Source organism: Neopsephotus bourkii, unplaced genomic scaffold, assembly GCF_033783945.1.
Source record: "Neopsephotus bourkii isolate Nb327-2 ecotype Australia unplaced genomic scaffold, CSIRO-AGI_Nbou_v1 NB_1678, whole genome shotgun sequence".
NCBI classification, from domain to species: Eukaryota; Metazoa; Chordata; class Aves; order Psittaciformes; family Psittacidae; genus Neopsephotus; species Neopsephotus bourkii.
This window is the reverse complement of record NW_026902152.1, coordinates 647,835-670,620: the sequence shown is the minus strand read 5'-3', so window position 1 is coordinate 670,620 and position 22,786 is coordinate 647,835. Positions and strand designations below refer to the sequence as shown.

Sequence of the window (22,786 nt, the reverse complement as noted above, 5' to 3'; positions counted from 1 at the left end):
AGTGATCCAGTGACATCAGGTGTATAGTAGCAATTAAGATGAGCAGCCATCCACGGGACTTGGAGAAACAAGGACTAAAATCAGATAACCTGTTGCCAAGTGTCAGTTCCAATTGTTTTGGTTTTATAAACTCCAACCTGGAACTTGAATTAGGACACTGAAAACCACTGCTCTGCAGATCCCTCTCCAGCACACTCCAGGTACTCCTGCAGCACCCTTCCCCGGCAGCAAAGGGACCATATGAGGAAGACTCCAGCTGAGACAGAAATTTCAGGCAGGCACTGAAGTGCCCCGGCAGAGCAAGGTAGTGGTCTAGACCCAATCCCCCTCACATGTACCAAGGTGTTGTGCCATCTAACTAGCTCTGCCCCTGAAGTTTCAGGAACATGCAGCTCTATTAGTGTGGTTTCAGTAGTTATTCTGTACTTGACAAGCAGTTTAACGTGCTGTGGCAAGTTCCACCTGAGAACAGGATGACTAGGCATTAGTCCTGGGGTGAATCCTACCAGTGGGGACTGTTTGCCATTGTTCTCCTGCTGCAGGTTCATCTCATCATAAAACCACAGAGTGGTTTGGGTTGGAAGGGTCCTTAAAGTTCATCCAGTTCCAACCCCCCGCCACAGACAGGGACACCTTCTAGTAGACCAGGTTGCTCCAAGCCCTGTCCAACCTTGGCCTTACATTAGTTGGCTGCTGCATGCCAGCCAAGGGTTGCTTTATTTCAACAGCAACTGAAAAGCTGGCAGCACTTCAGCTTATGGGATGTGGATTTTACATCTGGCAATGTTAAAAGTTGTTTTTATGGTAAAATATATTTGTTGTCAAACTTAGCTGGGGGAAATCAGTCTTATCAGAGGTCTGTACTGTGACCGAAGTACTGACCTCACTGCCAAGAGCAAAACAGAGCTGGTGCATTGCCCTAAAAATTTGACTGATGAGAAAGCTTTGAGATCAGAGCCACTCTCTTATCATCAAATGGACTACATAAATGTAAGGAAGCAAGCATTAGTATTTTGAACATAAAGAACAAGGGGCTGAAACAGTGGGAACAGGTACAGCAGGTGGCAGAAAGCCCAGCACTTTTTGCCAGGAGACTGTTCCATAATCAACTCTTTAAGCTTACTTGCTTAGAACAGCCTGGGTGGCTCACCACACTTTCACCAAGGAGCTGAATTTGACTAACCACCAGGTTCTTAAAAGGATTCAAATGCGTTTCTGCTGCAGATCTGAAGTGACAGAGGTCTGTGCTTTTGGCAATCCATACTGAAGGGGTTGAAGTACCCACAATCCCTAAAGTGGCAAGTGCCCACTTTAGGGGTTAAAACACCCTGCAAGATTTGCACTCCCCATCCAGCTGGTTGCGTGCTCACAGGTGGCTCTGTAACAAATAGTGGGCTGCTGGCTTGAATTTGGTAGTGGCAAGAGACCAGATACAGGATGCACATATTCCTGACAGCCCCAAGAAGCTACCCCAGAACTTCAGAGAGGAGGACTGCCTCTTCCATGCCCAAATCACAAACACCGACCCATACAGCAACAGATGTGATGAATGGTGCAGGAACGAGGAGCACTGGGGCCCAACCTCCACCCAGTGCAAGATATTTTTAGCCTCTGGAAGAAAGTTACTTTGGCAAAGATTCTAAAAAATCTTTAAGCGCCTTACTGTAATGTTGTAATCCAATTCTAAGAGATCCCACAAGTAATAAACAGGTTTGGGCCAGGAGCCAAGACAATTTTCAATACCTTCCCCATTATGTACTTGGCAGCTCTTCGGAAGTATGCACCAAGCTTCGGTGTGTAGTTTGGTTTGTTGCTCCTGAAACGCACCCTCACCCACCTCAGTATATGCAGGGCTTTTTTTTCCCAACAGTAGCACAAAAACAGTAGCTGAAGTAAAACTTCCTGCAAGCCAGGTGTATGGAGAGTGCTGGATATGAAACAGACTTCTTCTTACCTGTGTGGAACCAGACGGCTTTCAAAGACCTGGCTTAAAAGCCAGCAAGGAGGTGTTACTCTTTGGTGCTTCTAGTGCATTGCATTAAAATTTACACAGAAAACAGCACTTCCTTGCAATGACATGCAGGACTCTCCAGCACAGAGTGTTTACATGCTTAGCGTGCAGAGACCATACAGCAAAACCAGAAATGCTTGGGTTTTTCCAGCAAATAAATCACATGCATCTCTCCCAGCTAAATCAGAACAAAAGATATCAAACCAGTCTGTGTTTTAATGGAAAAAGGGTAATGCCTTAACTACAAAATATATTAAAATACATAAATAAGTTACTGTAAGAAAAATAACTGTTCTGAAGTTATACCTGTCTTGCATAAATATCACATCTACACTTAAAACTAATGCTTCCTTCATGAAGCTTTGACCTCCGTAATAACATTGCACCTGACAGCTTAACTACAATGCTACCTTTGCAATGACTTCATGCTAGAGAGCAGGGGACTGAATTAACTGCTTGTTGTTCCTGGTTTGTTATCTGCCTGCAAACGCTGCCTCTGTGCAACTGCTGCTCCTCTTTTCACGAAGGGGCTGCTCCCACACGCATTATCCTGAACAGTGTATGAAAGTTGTTGCTTCTTATTGCATCCCGACAAGCACTGATCACTTGTGCTTTAGGTTTGCCAACTGTAAAGAGAAAAAAAAAAAAAAAAGGAAATAAAAGAAAAAAGCTTCAGTTAGTAAAAAACTGGTAAAAATACTAATTTGATCACATCTCAAAATTTAGGGTATTCTTTCAAGTATTTTTTAAACACACACATTGTTTCTAGTGCATAAATAAAATTCTTTAAGAATTGTCTGTAGCTCTATTTTAGGAGAGCTTAGAAGACTTGTTGGAAAGGGAATGCCATAAATAGACAAAAACATACCTCCTTCGCCAAAGACCTACAGAGCTAGTAATACAGACAAACAGCCCCGCCTTGACAGTTAATTTATAATGTTGCTTAATAAAAAAAAGAACTTAAACACTACTTTAAAAAGTGCTTTTAAAATTGTGTTCAACAAAACTAGCAATTTCTCTACCATCCAGACAGCTAGAAACCACTTTGCACTGTTCTAAAATCATGATCCCAGATGATACTGGGCACTGTTACAGGCAATTGACTAGGCCTGAAAAATGAAAGATTACTTCTACTGATTTATTTTCAGGCTAACAAGCCTGAAGCCACTTAACTAACCCAGGTGGCCTCCAAATCCATCTTACCTGCCTCACTATGGTCCCAGAGTTCACATTCCCTTCACACAGACACACACACTTACCACGTAACTGCCCAGCCCTCTGGATTGCCTGATTCACAGCTTTCAGGTTATTCAATAGCTCTGTGTGATTGTTGCAACGTATTTTGTATTGACTTATTAAATCTCTGTTAAGATCATACAGCTCGATGTAACGTGTCTTCATGTTCTTCCTGGAGGGGAAACAATCAGTCTAGTCATTTGCATCTCTGGGGACAAGAAAGTCATTCCTGGTTTGCCAATATAAAGGTGTAGCAATACATGGTTGCAATGGCTACCATGGTTACCCACATGTCAGCCAGCTATAAGGCAACAGGCTTGTCTACACATGTTGGTTATACTTATTTTTTACTCTTAGTTTTGCAGTTACTTCATAAGGCAATGCAAAGAGGAGATGCCACTTTCCCCAGTGAAAGTAACACTGCCCTGCTCAGACCCCTCTTGATAGTAAAGATAGGACATTTGCATAACACAGCAACCTGGAGTGAAAAGACTTGACACCTAAAATTTCTTTCTTCGTGTTCTCGAAAGTTCATACACCACAGACAGCTTTTACTGCCGCCTTCCCTCAGTATATCCTTCTAATGTATCTCACCATCCCAAGGTTGATCAACACTATGGGCTCTATGCTAAGCCCCTGTCCTTGCCCTTTTGCCTTCCCCAGACTGGTTTTCCACCTGAAGAACAAGACAAGGCTCAAGGGGAGCTCATGTGGGACCAGCGAAGGAACCAATTCTGCAGAGTTGTAACTAGGCAACCCTTGTATTACACAAATGGGGTTGTGTGCTCTTTTCTGCCTGAAATGCAAAGACTGGCTGTTCTAAACCCAAAACACACACAAGATAAGCAGCAATTGCTCACATGTCCCCGTGGCATCGTGCATCTTCTGCTTGAAGCAGCATGCTGCGGATGAGTCTGGAGTGTTCAGCCATGTCGGCAGTGAGCCTCTGATTCACAGCATGGTGTTCATCCACCTGTACAATGCAAACAGTCAGCAGAAAGCGCCCCTGGCACTCCGGACATATGGGTAATAGTTCAAGCTAAATCTTGGCCAAGTGTATTAGGAAATAAAATCCTAACTTAACCTACCAGCATCCCTGGGACCATTCTTCTTGCCTTAACCCCCCCTACCCGCGAGAGCAGTACCTTGGGGTGATCCGGCTGAGATAAACACACCTTATGCCCTCACTCAAATTCATAGCTCAGTCTCCCAAACATTTTACACTAAGTGATCAACTGCTGATGACCAAGGGCCTGAATAATCAGAAAGCAGAGGGTGCCCCATTGTCCTTGGCACAGAATATACAGCAAGCCTTAGCTGTCCGATTTCCATGAAGACAGAGCAGTTTAGAGATCCTCTCATAAAAACATCCCCAGTGACTGCTTAGCTGCCTATTTAGAAATGCCTGATACTTCCTCACCTTGACCAACACCTTTCGCAGTTCCTCAAAGTAGGCAGGGAAATCTGCTTCCACCTGCAGATCTTCAACGGCCAGAAAGGAGGCCATGGACTGGATAATATCACCAGCTAGATCAATATCATCCGTATTGATGGAAATCTGTCAGAAAGGAAAGAAAGCACTTCAGCGCTCTTCCATGCCAAAGCATCTCCCAGAACTGCCCAGCAGGACTGCCTCTCAAACCCAGGCTCAAAGCAGTTAACTCTATCAAAAGGCAAAACTGCTGCATGAGAAAGCTCAAGAGCTTTCAGTAGACAAGGAGACACTGAACTGAAAGGAGCTTTTATCCAAGCCTGGGCCAAAGAGGCATCTGTGCATACAAGACCAGTGCAGAAGTTACAAGTAGCTTTTGTGCCTCAAATTACGGCTCCCTGAAACCACTCCCTGAAACCACTCTGTGTGTGAACAGCCTACAGATGTGTAGGCTAAGCATTTTTCGTCATTAACAGGCCCTGGAATTTTGCCAACTAAGAGTAAATAGACCCAAAAGTTTCCAAAAGCATCCTTAAATCATTAGTACTTTCTCTGCCTGTTCAGTCATCCTTAATTTTTACTGCCTTATACTGGCACCACCCTTAAGTTTCACTGGAAGATAATTAAACAGGTGCTCCCCTTGTTCATGAAGGTACTCACCTCTCCGCCAGGCTTGATTTTGATGCAGAGCTGGCCTGCATTACGAAGGGAAGTGAAGCAAACCTGAAAGGGAACGCTCTGAAATTCCACATCCTCTGGTAGCAAGAAGCTCTGATTCAGCCAAGTAACAATCTTGAAAAAACATTATGAAGAGCATCAGCCATTATCTGTGTGGAAAGCCTGGAGAACCATGCACTATCCCTGCACATGATGTACATCAGGGCATTCTGTTCAGAGTACTTTAGAAACTCAATTTACTAAATTTCATCTCCTAAATCCATTTTTAGAATAAGAACAGTTGAATCCTTTCTCCAAAGCTGAATACTCCTAAAAAAAAAAATCAAATCCAACAGCCACAGATCACAGCTCAATGTCAAAACATGAGCCCAGGCCTGGAGACTGGAGAAAGCTGGGAAGCAAGGCTTGGTTCTCATGCCAGAAGTTGAAGAGAAGTTTAATCTTGGTTTTGCTTTGGGCATTTAATGCAATAAAGGTCATGTAAAGATGGCAGAGCCACAGTTATGAGGGAAATTACCAGCTCCAATTACTGTCATCCTGCAATTCAGATCCTTCAGAACCAAAGCTACAGCACTGCTGCTCATCTGTTGTGAAACTGAGCGATTATCTGGGCACTGTACTGCCTTTTTCCAGCTCTCTGCTCACTTATAGAATTCCTCACTCACTACAGGGCTCCTGCCACTGGCATTCCATCAGCTGTCACACAGCAAACAAGATTAATACCTGAAACGCCTCTTGGTCTTAAGCCATTAGTTCCTGTAGGAACTTCTGAAGCAGGGAATGTCTCAAGTGAGACATCTTTTAAAGAAGGAAGAAAAATCACTGACACAAATTGTAATATACAAACTCCAAAGGCCAGCAGGGCAGTTGACTGCACAATTTCTTCCTTTGCTATTGGAAATCTCAAGCTCACAGCAAATTCCCCACCTCCTCAGGATTTGAAAACAGGAAACAGAGCAGACACTCACCCTTTGTGGCCTCTCGTTCATTGTGCAGTTAACAAAGCTCAGGGGCTCTGCGGTGGAGTCCGGGCTGCTCAGGGCATACATTGAGAAGCGGGGAAGCTGTCTTGTCAACTCAAATACATGGAACTGTGTGCTGGAAGCAATCCAAAGGGAAAACAGACAGTTACTGAGGTACCAGAGATTCACCTATTGCAACAGCTCCTGATTCCTTCTAGCTGGCTACTGACATCAGAAGCTTTCAGCTACGTAATCGGCTGCCTACCATTTTCCAGGGGAAAAAAAACACTGGAACTTGGAAATCCAGGATTGTCACATCATGAGGTTAAAAAACTAATCCCCATTGCTTACACCTTCCATAATCCTTCCAATGAAATACACTCTCTAGGCTAACACATTTATGATTTTACAATGTGATTGGATATTTTCTTTACAGGTTCAGTGAAGTCTTTTACTGAAGGAAATAATAAAAACAGATAGAGAAGATAAACAATAATTCAGTCCCATGGGTTCTTTCTGCAGTGGTTGGCTAGTTCTCAAAATATGCCTCCCTGTTCAGAGAAAGGATGCTGCCTCCTAGGGCACTGCCAGGTCCAGCAGATGTGAGCAGGGACAAGTTGTTCAAGCGCATGTGAAGAGTCATTTTATTTCTATGGAAAACTGGCAAAGTCCTGGCTTGAAATCAAGCATATGGTACTTCCTATTTGCTCTGAAAACAAATGGGTTCGGAGTTACTTTGTAGCTTGAAAGACATCACTAGGTCTCCAGGCTTGCTCAAGTACTTTCCAGAGAGGAGCCATCACTTGGGGCATGGAGAGGCAGACACTGCAAACAGGCAGCCTGGACACAGCTTCTGCCTCTCATGACTCCCTCCAGAGACCCACAACAAAGCACACACACACACCCCCCAACAATTGCTTGCTGTTCCCCTAAAGGCAGGGCCAGAGCACAACAGGTCCCAGTGACTTCAGAGCATTTAGACTTTGTCTGGAGAAGAGCTCAGCATCAAAGGTTCCACAGTGTTTTTAAGAAAGCATTTAAGCTCTCCTTCCAGTAACACAGAGAAATGGGGCACAAGGGAATTAAAGGAGCACTTCCCATTGGATAAGCATGAAGCCATATCATTGCTGCTTTGTGGTCACACACTTGGCTCTGGACCAGTGGAGATCACAACACAAAACTCACCTGTTCCTGTAACCCACAAAGGCTTTGATGTGCAAATCCACAGGAACATCCTTGGCTGGTGTAAGGGGAACACGAATACAGCCTGAGAGATTCTGGGGACTGGGGTGTACCACATGGCTCTCTCCTTCAAATATGCCCTCAGCAAAGATCAGCACAGCACGGATGATTGTGTCTTAGCAACAGGAAGTAAAAGCAGTTCCTAAATTAAAAGCTGTCCTCTGGCAACAAACCACAACTATTTTCAGTATTAAGCATGGTCAACTCTTTACACACCTCCTCTGCGTAACCCAAGTGACCAGCATTGTCACATCTGGACCTGACTGCACCCTCAGCTCATGTGGTGCCACATGAATTTGGTATGTTGGGGTAGTTCCAGTTTTGCATGTAAAGGCAGCTGACTTCCAGCTGCACTCATATAATACCCTCACTAGCATAGGGTTAATGTTTAGAGTCAACACAAGGAGCACTTCAGGGATCACCAAGATTCTTTCATCCAAGTTAAAAGTTAATTGCCTTGGAAAATAACACATAACAAGAAACGAATTCCACCAAACTCCTCTCCCCTTAGACCCATCAAAAGAACACAGCTTGACTCAAAACTCTGTGAAAGGAAAGCAGCCACAAAGGGGATACTACAGACAATAAAGGGGAGACAGGCAAATCATCAGCTAAATACAACTACATGTTTGCATGAATTCACATGAAATGAATGTCAATGGTTGCAGATTACCACTCACCATTTGTGGTAGAAATACATAGCTCCACATGGGCAGACCGGCTGTCAGAGCCCAGATTAACCAAGAGGGCTGTCTGGAGTTGGGTATTTGCTGGAATCACACCTCTCTGCCCATCTATATTCACACTGTTCAGTTCAGCCTGTTTCAAAACATACACCCTTCAGTATCAGAATGTCAAAATTTTCATTCAAGCAACCTAGAAAACATTCACGTGAGTGCTCTTTTCTTGCAGGAGGTTGTGTTAACAGCAGTTCCCAGACTTCACACAGCTATACAGAGCAGCTGGATTACACATGGAGATGTAGATGCTTGATTGTAACCTGCTCCAAGTGGTTTATTGTCAATGAAGATCAGGGTCTGTACTCAAACCTTTACTCAGAAAAGCATTTAACAACTATTCAATTTTAGGTGCAAGATTAACTCCATGCTTTTGCTATGGTGGTCTTTTACTATTCAAATATGTTTGTTCTTTTCACAGACTGTTTTTTGAAGCTCTTTATTTCTGTGCCTTCACCATCACGCACAAGTGTGCTTTCCATACCCTGACAGTGCTGCCAGTTCTCACACAATTACCTGATCGTCTCACACAAGCCCCTCTGGCTCCTGAGATGGCTTATGGATTTAAAAATAAAATTTCCAGTTATAAGCCAAAGCACAGGACAGAATCCAGTCCCAAACACAACTGCTCTGGTAGGATGAAGGAGCAAGGAAAATGTTACTTATTAAAATACAAAAAACAAGTTCTGAACTCACACAAGGAGCAAGCCAAACGCAGAAGGAGGAAGCCACAGCAGACAATCTTGCTGCATCCCAAAGGTTACAGCTCTGATTTGTTTGGACTGCCCCATAACTGCTTCCCAGATTACTCCTGCTTAATTAGCAACAGGAAGGTATGGTTCGGCCCTACATCTTGCTTAAATAGTACCTTTGCACTTTCCTCATAATTTCTTAATTCCAGCAGCAGGTTTTGTTTCTTTTGACTAAGTTCTCGGATCAGATCCTGCTCAGCACTTGTATCCATTAGGTTTCCTTTCATCTCCTCACTTCCTGGCAGATAGCCTCGGACTGTACAGAAACAAAAGAGCCCATTTCAGCAAAGCTTTTCACAGCTTTCCCAAATCATTTATTTCTGTAACAAGACCCCCTTGTACCACCTCAGCAGCAAACACTGGTTCTGATCTTCACCTGAAAATCTGAGCAGTAATTTACACCCACAGAGGCTGTGACTTTCCAGATGATCACAAGAGAACTGCATATTCGAAAAAAGGTGGATTTCCAACCTGCCTTTAAGCTGTCTTCACCTGACCAGACAAGTGTAGAGCCCAGTTCTTCTGCCACAGGATTCCCACTGCAATCATTCTTTCAGGTGCTTAGACAAGTTTGCAATTATGCTAAATTAGTAAAACGTTTACCTGGATTTCTAGAGCTGGTCAGAGGAGTTGCTGCTGTCTGGAAGTGACTTCAAGTCACTGTCAGTCAGCCAGCGGTGTCAGCCACACTAACCTTTCCCCAAATCAAGGTATACTTCAAGGGATAAGGCCTGGAAGTATCCCAGTGGAGCGGAGTTATGGAAGTATTTCCAACTGCCTCAGGAGACAGAGGAGCTGAGCAGAGGGGACAAAAAAGCTTGCTATAAACTTCCATTTTGTTCTAGGGCTGTGTGATCTGATTGCAACTGACAATGAAAGCAAGGGACAAGTGTCTTGCCTGCAAAGACTATGCTGCCTGACTGCATATGCTGCTGCCCCATAAAAAGTTGTAGGGAGCTTGAAAAGCACTCAGCATGCACGCTCTCCTCCAATGAAAGGACCTGCTTTATTACTTCTGAGAGAATCATTCATTTAAAACAAGAGCAAGACAGAAACACAAAAGAACACCTCATGTGGAAGGATGCTGGCCCCAAACAGAACTCTAACAACAAGGACTATGAGAATGCATGGCCCAACAACTATTTAATATTATTTTACTATATAGTAACACCTAAACACTCCAGCCTAAAGGAATCCACAATGTTCCAAGGTTTGTTTATGACAGACTCATCAGAAAAGATTATCATGTTTAGCAATGTTAACCTACACAGCTCTGCTAAGACAAGGTTTCTTCAGAGCTGTACAATATTCCCCTTCTGTAAGCTTGGGAATAAGGTTTATATGCTAAAGCCCAAGCACAGCAAATCCCCACAGCCTGTGATTAAGACAGGCAGCAAAACACCCTGGTATTTAACAAGGACGGGCTCTTGTTCCAAATGGGCTGTGCCAGACCCGCTTGTCTCAGGCCACCGACGCCAAGCAGTCAGATAATCACACCAGTGTCTTTTCTGCGGCCATCCCTGTAAATTCATGCTAAGCTTATTCAAATCATCTGTGATCATATTTGTACCCACGCACAGGAACCAGGTTTGACTTCTTGAATGCATGGTGGGATAAACCCACTGGTTCTCCAGCCTTAGGATAGCATTTTCCAGGTAGCAAAGCACTGTTAACATCTAAAATTTCTCACAGAAGAACTATTCATGTTTAGAAGAAAAACAACACACACAACTCCTTAGCTCTCTAAACACCTTTAACCGCTGTAAAGCAATCAAAAAATCATCACATATAGGCAAGAAGATACTCTACACATTCATCTATAATAATGTTGCCTGAAGAATCACAATCTGTACCGAATGCAGTTATCTTTGCATTATTAGGATGGGAGTTCTTGCATTAGGCAAATGAATTTTGATGCTTCTTAAATCATAACAAAACTCACACTGATTATCACAGGGAAGGTAATATTCAAAATCCTGTTTGCATATAAGCATAACTCAAAATTCCCTTAACTTCACACAAAGCAAAAGGAACTCGGCATGCAAAAATGCCTGTGGAACTGAAACAACATTTAGCTAATGTGAGATAATGTGATGTGCCTGATATTACTGTGTATTAAATTAATAACCTGAACAGTGCTCTTACTTTCACCATCAACTGAACAGCAGATTAACTGGTTGCTCCCATCCATTCTGTAATCCCCCTCCACCACTCCTGCAATTGAGGAAGCAAAGTTGTCCTTAAAGATGACCTCCCCAGTTCGGTCATTGCGTGCATCAACCTGGAACAACAAAGAGTTCCAAGACACATCAGGAATAGAAAAGCTAATTCCAAAATAGATGTCATGCCATACTCTGAGCTGTTAATGAAAAACCAGCTCTGCTCACAGAACAGCAGGTAAATTTGCAGCTCTACTGATCAGAACACCACATGTGAAATAAAATACCATCAAGAAATGACCTCTGGACAGACTCAGATAGAAGGAGCTGCTCTTCAGAGATGCTTCCCTACGTTGCAAACAAGAGGAACCAAAGAAGAGGACTGCTAGTCTGCACTGGCAAGGTTATGCACACATGAATGCAGCAGTGATGGGACTAAACCAGAAATAAGCTTGATGCAGTATTTACCACACCGTCTTTCAGCTGCAGACCTTGTGTGGTGAATTATTTTTATACACAAATACCACAATCTTTAATTATCTTTCACTGAAGAAGAAAGAGGGGGGCTCAATTCTGTGTTGCCTGTCTTTTTCCAAAGCCCACAACCCAGCATTACTCTTTCTAGAAGCTAAGGACTGTTTCAGTACAAGAAGCAGAAAAGAACCTTCCAGTGGGAAAAAAAAAAACAGAAAAATGAGTAAATGAAGGAGAGCTTCTTTCTTTAACAATGTTATACACCTAATCCAGCATAAATTTACAACATATCTGGGCTCTAGACTGCTGGCTTGATATGAAGTTAATTAAACTCCCCCAGGCTAATAAGAGTAAGGCTAAGAGAGGTCTGAAGGAGAGGTTGTAAAGCATAGCTTTACAAAAAAAACAAACAAAAAACCCCAACAACCTGGCAAGCTGTGTCCAGGAGAGATTTGGCAGCTAGAACAGTCATTTCTGGCAAAGGGGAATATCAAGCAACAGGCTTAAGAGCTGTACAGAATGCCTTCACATAAAATTAAATAATGCTTGATTAATCTTGCACAGTCAAGACTGATGCTGCTCTCCTGTTACATAAATGCTTTGTTTGAGAATGTTTGAGAACACTGAGGAAACATCCCAGAGGATTATTAGCATGTCCTCAAGACAGCTGAAGAGGCACTCAGGAGCCCTAGGATGTGGCATGTGATCTCTGCTGCCATAGAAACAAGTTACCACACCTTAGCCATTGAATCTGAGCTAAGCAGATCAGCTTTTCTCTGATCTTGCACTTGGCACAGGATTCACCAGCCAAAGTAGGTTTACTGCAATAGTTCTCAGTTTTCAACAGTCTTTTTTTATTTTGTGCCTGTTTTCCTTCAGGTAATTTCACAGCCTTGTTCAAATACAGCTTCAAGATTTACAGCTCTTCATTTCACTTCTGTATAAACTCACCTTCCCATTGGACCAGCCAGTGATCAACTCAGATACACCATCTGAGTTCAGGTCAAATGCATGTATGCTAATCGCTTGGTTTTTAGACTGAGGAGAAAACACAAAGAACACATTAATCACAGACTGGTTTAGGTTGGAAAGGACCTGGAAGATCATCCAGTTCCAACCCCTGCCACGCAGAGGGACACTTTCCACTAGACCAGGTTGCTCCAAGCTCTGTCCAGCCTGACCTTGAACACTGCCAAGGGTGGGGCAGCTACAGCTTCCCTGGCAACCTGGTCTAGTGGAGGGTGCCCCTGCCTGTTTAAGCCATCACCAGCAGTCCCAAAAGCACCGAAGAAACTGACACTGTATTAATTTTGCATGTATGTATAATTATAGTTAGACATAAATATAAATTTTGTAACACCAAAATTACATTAAGTTCTATGCTCAGCAGAAGGTTTAAAATTCATCAAAAGGAGTCAGGGTAACATCAGAACAAATCAAGATAAGGTATCAAACCTCCTAGCAGCCTTCAAGCGAAAGTGATGCTATTCCAACAGACTAACCTTAATCCTCCAGTAACGGTTTGTCTTCTCATAAACTCCAACTGTTCCATTAGAAAGAGCATAACCAAATCGACTGCCACACATGGGGTTAAGTGCAGTAACAGTCTGTGAGGGGAAAGGAGGGAGAATGGGGATACAGGGGTGTAAACTACTACAACTTAAGTAGTAGAGAACAGACTATACAATCTCTACATGACAGGAAAACAGTATTTAGATGAAAAATAAGTCTGTTGTAGGAAGAGTTGAGTACTGATGCAACTGTTTTTACAAATCAGTTTGAAATCACCAAAGGCCTGTAGGATTTCCTCACACAAGCTAATTACCAATGTTAAGGTACACTTCAGCAAAGATCTGCAGAACTGTCCTAAAACTACGTACTTCGACCAAGTATTTCCTACAAGCAGCAACATAACTGCTCATAGGATTCCTGGCGTCATCAGTGCTAAACACATTATCACTGAAAACCTACTCCAAACACACGACACTCCTTCAGCTTCAGGAGCTGAGCATGACAAAGACTTTAACTTTACATGGGATGAGAAAGTCCTAGAGACAGAAAATCATAGAATATTTAGGGTTGGAAAGGACCTTAACGTCATCTAGTTCAAGCCCCCCTGCCATCGGCAGGGACACCTCCCACTAAACCATGTCACCCAAGGCTCTGTCCAACCCAGCCTTGAACACCGCCAGGCATGGAGCATTCACAACTTCCCTGGGCAACCCATTCCAGTGCCTCACCACCCTTACAGTAAAAAACTTCCTTGTATTTTAGCTAAACTTTCCCTGTTTAAGTTTTAACCCGTTACCCCTTGTCCCATCACTACAGTCTAATGAAGAGTCCCTCTCCAGCATCCTTGTAGGCTCCCTACTACGCTGGTAGATAATCTTTGCTCAGCATTAGCGAGCTGGAAATGCGCAGCCAGACTTCCCTGGAACACAATTAGAACACCAGGCTAAGTATTACCTATGTAACAGCTTCAGGGAAAGACCTGAGAGTCATAACTCAGCCTGCATCTCACAGGCTGAGTTAAGATCCCATCACCTTACAATTCTTCATTGAGCTAAGGCTCTCAGTACGTGGAAATGCAGGTTTTTCCATGCACTAAGACTAGAGATTTTAATGTAAGGAGGAACAATTACAATTATCTGTCAGGTCTTTTGTAAAACATAGTACAGAACATTTCTTTAAATTAAAAAGTTCACCAACTTCTTAATTAAACTCAACTGACTATGCTCCTTAATTTTCTCACTAGAAAACATGGTTTCCAAACCTCTACATTCCCTCTCACCATCTTCTCTAAAGCCTTTCCCAAGTATCATAACCCTCTACATTTTCAGCACCCAGTAAGGACAGAAAACCCCAGCAACAGTCAGAAACTCACAGTACTCCCTTTATATCTGACTGTCCATTTATAAATTCAATAATCACAACCGTCTATGGCTTTAGTTTCACCAGAATAAGTTGTTAAACCAAAGAAAATGCAAACTATTCAAGTCTTCCAAAACAAGCAGTGTATAAAGCCACTGTTCCCTGAATTTACCTTCCTAAAAGGAAAGGTTTAGGTGCAGCTGTGTCCTTTTAAATTCGGACAGGACTGTGATAGGCCTCCTAAGACACTGCAGACGTGAGTTTAAAACCATTCTACTGTGGATTTGGCAAGAAATCATACATGACAAGGACAGACCTTTAGCTTCCCTTTAACTAGAAATCACACCATGACTCCACTGTACGGACAGCAGAATGTATTACAGACCTAATGTGTTTTTACAATGTATTACCAATTCCAACTATAGCAACAACTTCCTTTCTTAGAACACTGCATGGATTTGTCTTTTATAGCTCTTCTTAAGTAGTTTAATAGATAAGTAAGCCTTTTAGTCCCAACTTGAGCAACAGGGAGACCTCAGATCTTTAAGGACAAACGTCTGTAACATGTCCTTACTGTACCCTGAGCCCAGAAGGGTCACAAGAAGACTAAGCAAACTCTTAAAGGCAACAGTAACAGTACTTTACTCCCTTCCAAGCAACCAAAATTTAACAGTGAGGATCTTCTCTTGGTTATTAAGCTAACGAACAACTTCTACACCTTTTACTCATCTCTGTAAACCCATAACTTTCTACTCCATTCTTTCCTTTAGGAACCGCAGCCCTGTTTGCCTGGGCACCCCTTTCTACCCTGCCATGCACTTATCTGGACATACACAGGGGCAAGTTACTTCATTGTGACTGTGTCAATGCATTTGAGGAAACCTGCAGAAGACATTCTTTTGCTCAGAAGGCACTAACAGATTCCCAGCCCAGTAACCTTAATAACCTTTCAACAGGGCCTTGACTTTTAGTCAAACAGCAGTTACTTTTCTCAACCTGGTGAAAGGCTCATAAATAAAGAAAAAAAAAAAAAAACAGAAAAAAAATCAACAAAAACCCCATGTATAATGAAAATTATCAAACTCTAAACTTCTGCAGTTCTAGCAGAACAGATATTGTACCATATAGTTAAATAACTAACTTCACAATAAATCTGAACCAGAGAAGCTTCACCATACATAACAATACCAGTTTCACCAGCAATTAAACAGTAGCAAGAAGCAATTTACCTCTGTCTCTGACATTTCTGCCATGATCTCATCTTGTTTGAACACCCGGATGTCAAAATCTTCAGAGCCAACAAGAAGCTAGAAAAAAATAGTCTACCTTAAGAATAGTTCTTCGGCCTAAGGAAACCAAAAGGAGTTAAGTGCCCAAGGGGGAAATAAACATCCCAAGTACAGCAACAGAGAGGTTTTAACAGCTCTGTGAAAAGTTGCCAGTGGAACAAAAGGTACCCTGTGCCAAGACACCATTTTAGAAGCCTCCTGTTGATCAAGTATTAGTTATTCCTTGTTTTGTCAAGTTAGACTCTACAAAAGCACAGTGAAATATCTGGGGTAGAAATGAGAAAATATATTTAAGAACACCAGGGCTATGCTCTTTTCTCACTGTAGCAGATTGAGTGTTCCAATTCCTAACTACAACTGTACACATCAAAAATACTATGCTGCCTGTTGTTGGAGCAGAAGTCCTGCGGCTCAATTGTGACTTGTACTACACTGTTTCTGAGAAACATCAACTCTCAGTTACTAGCCTGTGAGCAAATAGCTGGGGAAAAAAACAACAAAATCTTTGTTTAGCACTGAACATACCTCATTTTAAAAAATCCTCAAAACTAATGAATCCAAGTATCAAACCACTGCTGCTCCTCCAACCAAAATGGTGGCTGCACTACTGAAATCATGGGTAAAATGGGCTTTAACTCAGTGTGAATGATTATACAAATAGGACATCAACACTAAGTTGGATCTTCCACATTCTCATTCCTTATTGTTTCTTACATCTTTGTTCTTTCATGTCTTCTAGTTAAGCAGGTAGATGTTAACTGAAAAGGAGCCCCATAAAAGAGCTCTTTCTAAAGACGGTCACAGGCTTCTGTTCTGCAAACTGAAAAACTGAAGAGCAGATCTGCTTAGTGCCTTGCCCATAAAGTCAGCCATCAAATCAACAACAAACAAAATTATAAATCGAAGTTTAAACCCTGGAAGTACCTTTCACCACTGGAAGCAATGAGTCTTAAATCTTCACTTGGCAGAATAAACACAAATCCATATCAAAGTGATTTTTTTTTTAAAGATTAAAGGCTGCTTTTTTTTTCTTCCAAGTAAACATGCTTCCAATCATGACAAACTAAATTACACCAAACTAAGGTTACTGTAGCGATTGAAATAATTTACAACAAATAACTACGTAAGAGGTACAGATTTCTTGAGCAGTTGCAATCACCAGCAAAAAGTGACCAGCTAAAACATGGAATCCTGGAACAGTTACAAGTGATGCTGCATCTCCCAGAGGTGAATAAAAGATGGGAGTTTAATTTAGTTTGATTCAACTCGTCCACCTCAGTGCCTTTGATTCCACTAGACTGGAATTTGAAAAAGCAGGGAAAAAGTTCTTCCCCAAAAATGTTGAGCAAGATGAGAGGAATTAATCTGTATCAATCTAACATCCCAAGGAAGAAAGTGACTACAATAAATTGTTTTTGTTTGCTACTAAATGACAGAAGTATATTCATGCAGTTTTAAAATCAGTCAATTTTAAATGTAGACACGTTTTATGGGGGTGGGAAGAATAGAAATTAAGCTAGCACACCCATTTATCAGGTAACTCACAAAGTGATAAACCATTCAACAAGATGTTTCTGTGCATTTCCTTAGAATTCCGATTTTAAGCCAGAGGCAGTTTCACAAAAGCCACAAATAAAACAAACTTAACAAAAAAAAAAAAAAAAAGAATCACCTAGATAATTAAAAGAACCCTAAAAAAATATCAACAAATGCATGCTGGGCTAACTGGCAGGGTAAGTTAGCTGGATAACACACCCAACTCTGCTTAACTGAAAGCAGCATCACATTATACCACCCACTGAGAATGAACTTTTCTCAAGGAGAAAAAAACAGCAGAGTATCAAAAATAAAACAATTTAGAAGCACAAGTGAAAAACATCTACAATTAGTGACACAGATCAGTTTCCCAGTCTCTGAATCTTTATATACTATCTCTACTTTCTATAACTACCTCTCATCACACAGGAAAAATACACCCTAAGGGAAGCTATGCAGGAAAAGAATGGATAACCTGAACTTTTTCTCACTTCCGGAAGACCCCAGTCAAGCAAAGGGTCTGTTTTAGTAACACATAAGAGACGTACAGGCCTTTTACGTGTCACTATAAATACCACAGTCCAAGTAAACATTCAAAATTAGGATTTTGGGGGAACTAAACTGAAAAGCTTAAGTAATTATGATTAAAACTGCAAGACAGGTGACAAGTATTTTAGTGTTTTTAACATGGTGATTTAACATCATATTTACTTGTATCTGACATATATACTAGGAAGCCACCAATTTCCTTGAAGATTTATATTTATAAGCATGATTCTTCGATTCACTCAGGATGAAAGAACATTTACAATAGAGAATGCCATACAAATTCACAACTTCATCCATCATCCCTTGCAGCCCACGTTATCAGAATGGCAGCTCTTTCCTACTTATGAGGAAGATGCCTGTTACACGTTATTTTTATTTTTAATCAAAAAAGCAAAGATTATGTCATTTAGCCATGTCACTATGAAGAAAAGGGAGAACTTGATGTGAAGATGGATTTCTTAATCTTACTAATCATAAGGAAGCTCTTTGCAGCACAGATTTTTACAGGCTCATTTTTACACATAAGAAGCTCGCTAGCTTTTTATTTGAAACTTGAAAAAGGATTTAGAACCACATTCAAGAAATCCCACTGAAAACAGATGACTTGCAATTGATGATCACGGGCATTTCATTGTATTTCTCCTGATGTAGTTAAGGAAAATGAGAGAACTTTTCCATTAAAGCTAGCAATCAATTCACCAAAGCAAGGCTGTAATGCTGTAAAGACCCCAGCTATGCCTAGTTTTACACATCCTGAATAGTGCCAGAGACCACTGCTGCTCCCGAGATGTGGGCTGAGCATTTGTCTTCGCTGGACCAGAGGCTGAAAAAAGCGTAACTTCACTTCAACTAGTAATATAAGTCAGTCATATTTGATAACCCATGGTTTCTTATTATCGTTTCACTACAAGACCATGAAAACAGCTGAAAACACACATAAATGGCTACCAACCTCAGTTTTGCCATCACCATCAAAATCACACAGTGCTAATGAACGAACGTTGTCTCCAGTAACCTAAAATGAGAAAGACGGTCCTTGATACTGATGATCACTGTCAGAAGCTAAACTAATTTCATGATCTCAAAAACAACAGAACAATTGACATAGCCAGCATTCAAGCAACACCTGAGTGCACCGAATACATGACCAAAACACAATTTGAGGTCTAAGATAAATTGAGAAAGAAGAACAGCCAAATTAATATTTATTATAATAAAAAATTCAAGAGGAATTAGTGCCATTGAAAGAATCTTGTAATAGCATCAAAAACATTATGTGCAGCCTTACTGTCCAAAAAAGGTCGTTTCCTTCATAATCAAAGCCCTGCAGGGCACAGTTTCCACCAATAATAGCAAGTGGAGAAGAAATATCTCCCAGATTCCCAAGGACTATTGCATTGGCTCCATCTGAAACCTAAAGATATACAGCAAAGGAAAAAGAAACAGCAGACAATGGGATATCAGAGTACAGAAATCGAAACAGCGTCACCACTATCAGTCTAGCTGAGTTCTAGATTTTCTGAATTTTGCCATGCCAGGTGATGTGTGACACGTTATGGAAGCTTGTTCTTCCATGTGCATACAAAGACATATATCACATTCATACTTTTTAAATATTCCAGGTATTCTAAAGCAAAGTGTACTGAATCCCAGGCTGGTTTGGGTTGGAAGGGCCTTTAAACCTCATCTAGTTCCAAACCCCCCACCACGGGCAGAGACACCTTCCAGTAGACCAGATATTTAATTAATGCAAAGAACACATAGAATCATAGAATAGTGTGGGTTGGGAAGGACCTTAAGACCATACAGTTCCAACCCGTCTGCCATGGGCGGGGACACCTCACACCAGACAACGTTGCCCAAGGCTCTGTCCAACCTGGCCTTGAACACTGCCACGGATGGAGCATTTGAGCAATAAAAAATCATTGACAAAGTTATGTAAAAACTGTCATTGTTAGAATGGAAATAAAATAAAAAAAAAAAAGACATTTAAATTAACTTGCCTCTCTGTAAAACAAATCTGAGTTGTTATATACATCATAAGCCAACAAATTAGTCTGTGTTCCAACCAGAAGACAATCATAACCAAGCTGAGGGTTCAGCACTCCTGAAGCAAGACAACTGATTGCTTGATTAATGTTGAGAAGGGAAATGTCCGAGTCTTGATTACTTTGCACCATTCGGTTTGTGCTTGTTCTCTGCCCACGGGCATGAGGATTATGAATAAAAACCTGTAGTAACAAAGATATAAAGATATTATCACAAAACATGTATGTGTTTATGTACAAACACTAAAGACTACTGCCTGGGTAGTAACTGTGATGGGGAGGAAGAGCACTCAACCAGCCAAAGTGAGGACAAAAGAATGGGGGGATTGCTGACAATAGTGTTTCTGACAGCTATGCTTTGGTTTTAAACTATGCCAAAAAAAGGGAAATGGCAAGAAGAACACTCCTCTGGCCAGAGGGGTTGTGCCACCATACTTATGCTTCTGGAAGTGGCCACTGAGAACTCTTCAGAGGAAAGCAAAACCAAAAAGGATCAACAACAAACTAAGCAAATTATAGCCAGCTCTTAACAGAGTTCCCCAAAACCCCAAACACTTAAATTAGCTGGTATCAATAACCTCAATCTCTTGGTGAAGATGGTTAATTTAAAGAGCGGCCTGTGATTAGTAAGGTTTTGTTCTCACTGACCAGCATCCAGTCACTGTAATTGTTTGGACCAGACCCAGGGGATTGCAGGATATGCCTAACAGCCTTTGTTTTGTGGCTGCACAGTCCATCTCTCAAACAAGCCCTCACACCATTCCTAAAGGCTCCGAAACAAAATTAGTAATAATGCCAGGAAGCATCCCAGATGACCCATGTCTGTATTTACAGCAACCCAAATGCCACTGTAGATTTATGCTTCAACCTATATCTGGTTTTAGTTGGGCTGCACTAAGCTGAACCCTCTGCTGTTCAGATCTCAAACCCAAACAGAGCGCACACAGCGTTTCCTGGTCCGCAAGGCATCATCTGCAGAACCTTCGCACCATGCCTTAAACCCACGACTCCAAAACATGCCCCAGCAGCCTGGGTTACCGCTATGAGCTGCTGCCACCGCCCCGCTGCCTATGGGCAGCCCCAGCCCGGCGGACAGCGAGGGAAGCGGGACACCGCCGAGCCGGCTCCACATGGGAGGCTGCAGGCCTCAACGCGGGTCTCTGCCGCGGGCCGCGGGGCGCAGGCCCGCTACGGGCGCCGTGCGGAGGGACACCGCGGCCGGGCAACCCCCAAGCAGAGCCGGTCCCCTGAGCTCGGCGGGGCTGGGGAGCCCCCAGCCCGGGAGGCTGCGCCGTTACCTTGCCCGCTTGCGTGGCGGCCGCCAGGCAGGGGTGCGTCCCATCGTACCGGCCCAGCGCCACCATGCGGGGCAGGATCTTGTGGCTGAGCTTCAGCGTGAACACGGGCACCAGCATGGCGGGGCCGGGCGGGCTATGCAGGGGGGGCCGGGCCTTACCGGGCCTCAACAGGCCCCACCGCCGGACACCGGATGCTCCGGGGCCGTGCACCGTACGTCCGCCCCAGCCGCCGCTGCATCAGGGCGGGGCCGCGCCGGGCGGGGCGGAGCAGAGCGGGACTGGGCGTGCAGTGTCAGGCGGGGCGGCCGCGCGGGGGCGCTGCTGTGCCGGGGGGGGGGGGTTGGGCTACATGGAGGGAGGTTGCGGGGGAACTGGGGATGTTGGGGTGGGACTGGGAGCAGTTGGGGGTGCAGGGGGGCAGATCGGGGCAGATGGGGAAGACGTGGGGCAGATAGGGGCAGAAGGGGGGGAGATGGGGAAGATGTGGGGCAGATGGAGGTACTGGAGGTGTAAAACTGGGGGGGCAGTTGCAGAGGTCAGGGAAGCTGGGGGGCATCGCAGGGGCAGTGGGGGAGCTGGGTCCAGGACGGCAGAGGCGACTGCCCTCTGGGCAATCACAGCAGCCTCAACACCGGCACCACAATCCCAGGGGGCCAGCACCCAGCTGGGGCCATGGGATGTCCCCTCCCTGTCCCCAGCCCCCTGCCCAGTCCTCGCTGCCCCCCGGCTGCCGCACTCCCCATTGCTCACACCTCCATTAGCAGCCCGGTGCTTGGTTCCTCCTGGAACCGAGGAGCAGCAAGCCAGTACAACCAAACCCAGTGCCAGTTCCTATCCCAGCATGGATTTCAGTACCCAGATCCCTTAAGGGTCTCCAGGGCCCCCTCTACCTGTCTACAGGCTGGATAGTGAAGTGCTCTCTCAAGGTCATGATTTTCAAAATGCTTAAATTATTTTGGGTTTAAGAAATAATTTTAACCCAATAACATCACAAGTGCCATAAATTCTCTGCAATCTCTGACCAGTTACCAAATCCAGCACTTGCCATTCACTGGCACATTATCACCCCCATCCCAACAAGAGGCAGGTCTGGAGAAGGAAGTGCTGGTGATACACGGATTGACTCTTTATTTCCTGGTATCACTGGGACAACAGCCCTTTCCTGCAGAGGCCACAGGCTTGAGGCAAGGATTCGTTTCTAGGAAACCTGGCAGGCACATCCCATTTGGCTTTTACTTGGTGCATCAGCCAAGCCCTGGCCAGCAGAAGTGTCCCTGCCCTGCATACGAAGGAAGGCTCTCACAGACAGCGCTTGCCTGGAGATCATGAGACTCCAAATGTGACAACCGCCTTTTTCTTCTTTTTTATTGTTTTTACCAACTTTTCCTGGCAGCTCTATCAATGTGCCATTATGCTCATGGAGAACGAGGCAGCAATCTCTTGTGGCATATTAAAGAGGAGGGTATTTTCCCTCTTTGTGGACCTGTTTTGGGTGAGCGCAGGTCTCAATGC

The 22,786-nt window shown here is 43.4% G+C and overlaps 1 protein-coding gene across 2 annotated transcripts; it reads right to left on the bottom strand.

The window, feature by feature from the left end:
- Nucleotides 1–1,307: 1,307 nt before the first annotated feature.
- Nucleotides 1,308–21,427, bottom strand: BBS2 (Bardet-Biedl syndrome 2). 2 transcript variants are annotated; one of them, XM_061375855.1, is made up of 17 exons: nt 21,275–21,427; nt 19,932–20,159; nt 19,217–19,342; nt 18,881–18,943; nt 15,784–15,861; nt 13,186–13,290; nt 12,635–12,721; nt 11,196–11,331; nt 9,167–9,306; nt 8,242–8,380; nt 7,505–7,676; nt 6,326–6,455; nt 5,340–5,471; nt 4,668–4,805; nt 4,108–4,220; nt 3,271–3,419; nt 1,308–2,637 (listed from the first exon to the last, which is right to left on the bottom strand). In XM_061375855.1, exons 1-17 carry the CDS (start codon nt 21,389–21,391, stop codon nt 2,531–2,533), a joined length of 2,160 nt encoding a protein of 719 aa, XP_061231839.1. In that variant the 5' UTR covers nt 21,392–21,427; the 3' UTR covers nt 1,308–2,530. The 2 variants fall into 2 exon arrangements, with proteins under 2 accessions (XP_061231839.1, XP_061231838.1); XM_061375854.1 differs by lacking the exon at nt 19,932–20,159.
- Between the last annotated feature and the right edge of the window lie 1,359 nt (nt 21,428–22,786).

Bases quoted from the DNA above. Each gene is read 5' to 3' on its own strand.
- BBS2 (XM_061375855.1), bottom strand. From the start codon at position 21,391: ATGCTGGTGCCCGTGTTCACGCTGAAGCTCAGCCACAAGATCCTGCCC. The intron at 8,381-9,166 runs GTACTATTTAAG...GTTTTGAAACAG, and splicing joins ATTATGAGGAAAGTGCAAAG to GCTGAACTGAACAGTGTGAA. The intron at 4,221-4,667 runs GTGAGGAAGTAT...TGCATTGTACAG, and splicing joins TGCGAAAGGTGTTGGTCAAG to GTGGATGAACACCATGCTGT.